The sequence below is a fragment of the Caenorhabditis briggsae genome (assembly GCF_000004555.2).
Source record: "Caenorhabditis briggsae complete genome, chrII, whole genome shotgun sequence".
Taxonomy (NCBI): Eukaryota; Metazoa; Nematoda; class Chromadorea; order Rhabditida; family Rhabditidae; genus Caenorhabditis; species Caenorhabditis briggsae.
In genome coordinates, this window is record NC_013486.2 from 13,401,298 (window position 1) to 13,407,814 (window position 6,517).

Sequence of the window (6,517 nt, forward strand, 5' to 3'; positions counted from 1 at the left end):
AATTTTTAAGTTTTCTGAAGAAAAAAGTCACTAATTTAAGGAAAAATGCAAGCGCGCCCCATGGCTAACAGCGTTCCAATTAGGGACAGTTCGACTCCGACACAGTTCGAATTTCCCACAGTTCTATTCTGCTCTTGTTCTGTTTTGGCACATGTTCGATTTTAGGTCTGTTCGATTTTGGAAGCGTTCGAATTCGTCGTACCCCCCTTTTCTTCATTATTCTTATCTTTTGAAAATTCTCAGAATACATATGTACACATACATAACATCATTAGTTGAAATTTTTTTTTCAAGATGCCGTGAAAATTATCTTTTGCCGATGTCTTACTGTACCGGTGCATAAGATCGGCCATTTTCAGGAGTCAAGAACTCGGATGCCATGATTCCAACCAATTTTAAAGCTTAGGATGACATGAAACAGACCTAGATTGAAAACTTTGCATGCACAGAATTTTTTAAAAATCCCTAGTTTTTCAGCTATTTGCTGACTCAAGAAACATCTATTTTTGGTCTGTTTTTGTATTGAAAATGTGAACAATAGATGACTTTCAGAAATCGGCGATTAGCTGAAAATCAGGAACCTTCAAAAAATTCTGTGAATACAAATTTTTCAACCTATCTCTATTTAAAGCCGTCTAGAAATTTCAAAGTGATCGAAGCCTTGACAGCCGAGCTCGAGACATTTGAAAATGGCCAAAAATCAACTGAAAAATACGTTTTTTATCTTCGTTTATCATATCGGCTGGTATTGTACATATCTCTGTGTAAATATCTGTTTGGAAATCGTTTCATTTAAAGGTAGGGGGACAGGAGATTTTTCGTAGTTTTTTTGTAGCTAGAGTATGCATTCTACCGTGACGGCGTACAACGCTTAATGTCACTCTGCGTACAGCTGTCGTCCTCGTCTTTATGTATGCAATCGGGCGACCGCTTTCTCTTTGCCCGCGTGGCTCAGTCGGTAGCGGCGCCGCACCCTCAATCATCGCCTTCACAAGTTCAACTCCTCGAGGGGCATCTTTGAACGGAATTTCGAGAACATTATTTTTTTTCATGTCCCCCCACCTTTAAGATTTTATAATACCATCAGACATTTCATAATACAAAGAGCATTTATTTTCCGTTAAGTGTCAAAAACATACATAGAACTTCATTCAATTCATACGGCTCATTTCATACACTTTTTTTTCAATTCGAGTGTGTTTTTTTGAGAAGCACTTTTTTGTTTTATAAAAGTTTGAGCTTTCGATTTTCAGAATTTGTACTAGAAAGCCCTTATTTAGCCTCCCAATAAAGAAGTTCCGAATTATATTTTTTGTGGAAAATTGTCAATATTGGGTTACTGTAGAAATACTTGCAATTTTCTCGTTTGTCTGAACCTCAGAAATTATGAAACAAAAATTGAAACTCATTTTGGTGATTTCAAACTTTGGGCGTGATTTCATTCTGATGAAATCTGAAGTTTGTAACCAAAAAGGGCAAAAATTAGCACTGAAAAAAAGCTATGACCCTTTAAAATATTCTTATCTCGCTTCATTAAATGTTCACAAAAAAGTTGTCAACTACAAAAATGAAGGTCAATTTTTGTTTTGTTTGTTTTATATACTCTGAAATTCTCAGAAAAATCGAAAAATTCTGGTCTACTTTTTTTAGGTCTTCAAAGTTGACTAACGCGTTCGCTCTAATAAAGGCTCCTCAAACCGTCAACTTTGAGGGTTTGTTATATCCGTTCCTATAAGAGATATCAAAAATGTATCAGTTGACAAAATATTGCTGATATTATGATAAATATTTTGATAAATTACAGATTTCTGATATCTCTCATAGTTACCGAGATAAGTAGAGTCAAAGTAGACTTACCGTAAACACCCCCCTCTCACAACCGTCCATTGTGAGCCTATGTATCTCATTTTCTGCAAGTGATATCAACGATTTGTCAACTGAGAAATTATTTATCATATTATCAGCTATATTTTATCAGTTGACAAGTTTTTGATATCTCTGATAGGGACCGAGATAATTGAGCTCAAAGTAGACCTATATCATTTAGGCGCACATTTTTCAGGCCCCCCCCCATGCGATTCCCCGTCCTTTTTGTCTGTTGGTTTATCTTTAATTTCCCAGAAAATCATGTATACCAATCCTCGGGAAAAAAATCCCAAAAATCCTTAAAATTAATCCTCTGATCATCAATTTTCAATACAACCCCTTACTTTTTTTCTGAAATCCTCTTATCTCTTAGTTTTCCTGCGTCAGTGGATTTTTATCAATATCCTTTATCACCAAATATCATCCTTCTTCTTTTTGGTTATTTTTTTTTCCTATACGTTTTTTCAGATCTCTTCCTCTTTTTCCTCTCTTTCTTCTCCCCCTCCCAACCACTCCAATTAGTGTTATTCTTTCATTTTTCCAGGATACGAAAAAGAAGAAAATCTACTCGTTTTTCTTTATTTTTCCCGGCTACTCGTCTTCTCGATTCTTCTTCTTATTCACCTCATTTCTCTCCCTTATTCTACTTTGTCTTCGTGACGTGAAGACGTGAAGAAAGTGGGCGGAGCCAGAGGCATCAGAGAGCAAAAGATGTGGGGTGTGATCAGAATGCGCACTTTTCGCAGATCGACTAGAAAGTTTGTGATTTTTTGACATTTTTATTTTGAGGATACTATTTTTTTTAACTCAATTTTCTCGTTTTTTATAAGAGATATCAAAAATCTGTCAACTGATAAAATTTTTTTCATAATATCACCAACATTTTATCAGTTAACAAATGTTTGATATCTCTTACAGAAACTGAGATAATCGAGCTTAAAGGTGGTGTGCGGTGAAAAATTTTATTGCTTTGTTTTGTGCAGAAATCCAAGTAGATCCCCATAAAAATAAAGAAATAATTCAAAAAAAATACCTTCATTGAGAAAAACGGCATCGAAAAGTCAAAGTGAGAACCGGTGGCCTAGTGGCCAGGTGTGAGTTTTCTAGGCCAACTGCCGGTAAAAGCGCGCGAAATTCGAATTTTTATTGATTTTCAGTGTTTTCTTAGATGTCTTTTAAAGATTTCAAAATGTTTTTGTTAATTTCCTCCCAGGTGTATGAAAAAATCTGACAAAAATCTTTTCGATGCCGTTTTTCTCAATGAAGGAATTTTTTTGGATTTTTTAGTTATTTTTATGGGGATCTACATGGAATTCTGCACAAAACAAAGCAATAAAATTTTTCACACCACCTTTAAAGTGTACGTATGGGGTGGTGGGCTTCAATTAGCCTATGCTCTAATTTTGAGCTCAATTATCTTGTTTCCTATCAGAGATATCAAAAACTTGTCAACTGATAAAATGTAGTTGATAAAATGAGGAATAATTTATTAGTTGACAAATGTTCAATACCTTTTATAGAATCCGAGATAATTGAGCTCAAAGTGCAAGTATACTAAACCCTAATAATTGTTTTCCAGTGCCGCCCCAAGAATGAAGCGACCAAAGCCGAGAGCATCGGAAAAGCAAAGGACACTGGAGAGGTAAGAATTAATTGTCCGTAGAGCATATTTGCAATAATGGTATCTTGAAAATTTTTTGTTTTTCCAAAAACGCAAATTTTATATTTTGTACTTCTTCGAATATGGGAAAATCCCGAAGGCGGAGGAAATTCGAGTTTTCTGATTTTCGAATCTCATTTCAAAATTTTGAGAATCTTAAAATCGTGATTCTTGAAATTTTCGAAAAGTGTGTTCTGCTCTTTTCTTTAAATTGAATCACATTTATACGAAATTTTGAAATTTTATGTTTTTCAAAAATGCCAAAAATAGACATTTCCCTGGTGTTAGCTAATGAAACGAGCTTTCTAGAACATTCTAGTATTCTAATTATTGCTAATTTTTCGAAAGAATCTAAAAAAGCTTCTTTAATATTCTGAAGCCCCTTGAAGAATTGATCTTATGAACAGAATATTAAGGGTGCAGCTGCTCTACCGGCTGGGCTACCCGGCACAAGCACCTATACGCGCACTTTGAGCTTAATTATCTAGCTTCCTGTGAAAGATATCAAAAAATGGTCATAAAATTATAAGCATTTTATCAGTTGACACATTTTTGAGATCTCTTATAGGAATTGAGAAAATTGAGCTCAAAGTGTACGTATAGAGTGGCCTTCGCTTAGGATGGGCATATTCAACTTTGAACTCAATTATCTCAGTTGCTGAGAGATATCAAAACGTGGTTAGCAATCAAAATGTTTATCATAAAATAAACAACATTTTATCAGTTAACACTTTTTTGATATCTCTAATGGGAACCGAGATAATTGAGCTCAAAGTGCTCTCTTGCCATAAGATTTGAGTTCCAACCTTTCCTCTTATTCTCAAAATATCCATGTTCATAAGTTCCTAGAGCCGTCAAATTGGAACATATATGATAGACAAGAAAATGACCTGTCAGTATTTCTTGACACATGTTCCTTTATTCCCTCACTCCATACTTGTAAAATTCCGGGCCGGCCCGCCAAAGCCCGGGCCGGGCCTGAGGAAATTTTCATGGCCCTGGCCCGGCCCGGAAGGCCCGGTGTCAAAAATTCTGTATTTTTGAGCCAAATTTTGAGCTCTCAATATAATTTTTTCCATTTTTTTTTCGTATTTCGGATTGTTTGTCTGTCTGATCAAAAAAGATCGAAAAAACTCGAAAAAACTCGAAAAAAAATTTTTTGGTCGAAAAAAATCACATAAGGGTCCCCCCTTATGTGTTTTTTGAAAATTTCGAAACTAGTGAAATAACGGGCCCGCCGGGCCTCCGAAATTCCGAAAAAAGCCCGGCCCGGCCCGTTACAAGTATGCCTCACTCCCTTTTCTCTCTCTCTCTCTCTCTCTCTCTCTCTCTCTCTCTCTCTCTCTCTCTCTCTCTCTCATTAGGTTCACTTCCAAACACTCGAGTAAACAAGGGAGTGAAAATGTGTGACGCACCCAACATTGACGAATTCTAATTAAACTGAAAGCTTGAGATACAAAAAAGAGCAGGGGAGTGAGAGAGCACATATGATCCTCTTCTTATGCTCCAGAAGACCGGTTAATCCCGGACACATACACCCCAAGAGAAAAAAGGGGAAAAGTTGGGAGAAGATTAAAAGGGCTTTCGTTTATATGCTAGAAAAATAGGAGGAGGCCAGGATAATAGGCACCCATTGAATGCGGTAGTTATTATTTTCTGGCTCGTGAGCCATATTTTCCATATTTTCAACCTATACTCGAGGAAAAAGAATATTCCTAGCTTCTAAAAATGTTCTACGTAGAATCTGCTAATAACAATGTGAAGACGGATGGTGTCAGAAGTATTAGCACTGCTGAGAGAGATGAGGCAATTTTGAAATTGTAAAAGTTTAAAATTTCTTGAAAAATTTTTTTCAGTTTTAGGAAAATTGTTTTACCGGTATAACTAGCTTAAAAGACATTCGTTCAGACCCTTATACTCAAAAATCCAGTGATTACTGTACTTTTACTTCAAGCTAAAATATCTCGAGTCCCATTAAAGATATCAAAACTGTGTTAACTGATAAAATTGCCAATTTTTGATATCTCTTATGGAAACCGAGATAAGTGAGCTTAAAGTTTTAAAAAACCTAAATAATGTCGAAAACCGTTACTCGAGGTTCCTATGTGAGATATAAGAAATCCCTCAACTAATAAAATGTTGCTCATTCGATGATAAACATTTTGTCCGTCAGTATCTATTGGATAATTCTTATATGAAAGGAGATATAAGCTCAAATTTGACGGTTTCAAGCTAATCCGAGACAAACGGACCAAAGCCGGACCAAATTTTTTTGCAGAGCTTCTGGTCAGTTTTTGGATGGTTTTAGTCTATTTTGTGCTTTTTTAAAATTCAATTTTTGACTATTTCGAGCATGTCTGAGTTTACTTCGAACCAATTTCAGTCATATTAAGCCAACTTTTCTAATTTTTTTCCTAGAAAAATGTTTTTTGAGATCACACTAGGGGTTGAATCATCTACTTTGAGCAAAACTATCTCGATTCTAATTAATGATATCAAAAATCTGTTAACTGATGAAATGTTGCTGATATTATGATAAACATTTTATCAGTGAACAACGTTTTTATATCTTTGACAGAAAACATGATAAATGAGCTTAAAGTGCACGGTAAGGGTGGGCTTCCATTATAACATGCTCTAAATATCTCAATACTCGTGTAAAAGTGGTGACATGGGAACTTGTTTAGAATGTTTTTGGATACATCCCTTTTATATATCAAAATCGTAGGAAGAACAGATAAGTGTGACCTTCTAGGAGACATTTTCTAGAAGACGATTGAAGAGGAAATTGGCTTAAATCTATAGGAACCACAATATGATAGTAAAACTATCAGAAAAATCTTTTAATTGGAAACTTTTTTTAATTTTCTGAAATTTGAAGTCGTCGTAAAAGCTTTTACAACTACTGATAATGCCCCCACCCTGCTCACGCAGCCCTCCGCGTCTCCCCCTTTCTTATACGCCAACTGGTCGCTGGCACTCTTGGCCTGC

The 6,517-nt window shown here is 35.6% G+C and overlaps 1 protein-coding gene across 1 annotated transcript in view; it reads left to right on the forward strand.

The window, feature by feature from the left end:
• Positions 1-2,577: 2,577 nt before the first annotated feature.
• CBG21361 overlaps positions 2,578-6,517 on the forward strand; it is a gene marked incomplete at both ends in the record, with an annotated part of 8,468 nt that continues 4,528 nt past the window's right edge. Inside the window, 2 exons of the mRNA XM_002646904.2 lie at positions 2,578-2,624; positions 3,446-3,508. Of these exons, the coding sequence (XP_002646950.2) occupies positions 2,578-2,624; positions 3,446-3,508 (110 nt within the window). The remainder of the gene's footprint in view (positions 2,625-3,445; positions 3,509-6,517) is intronic.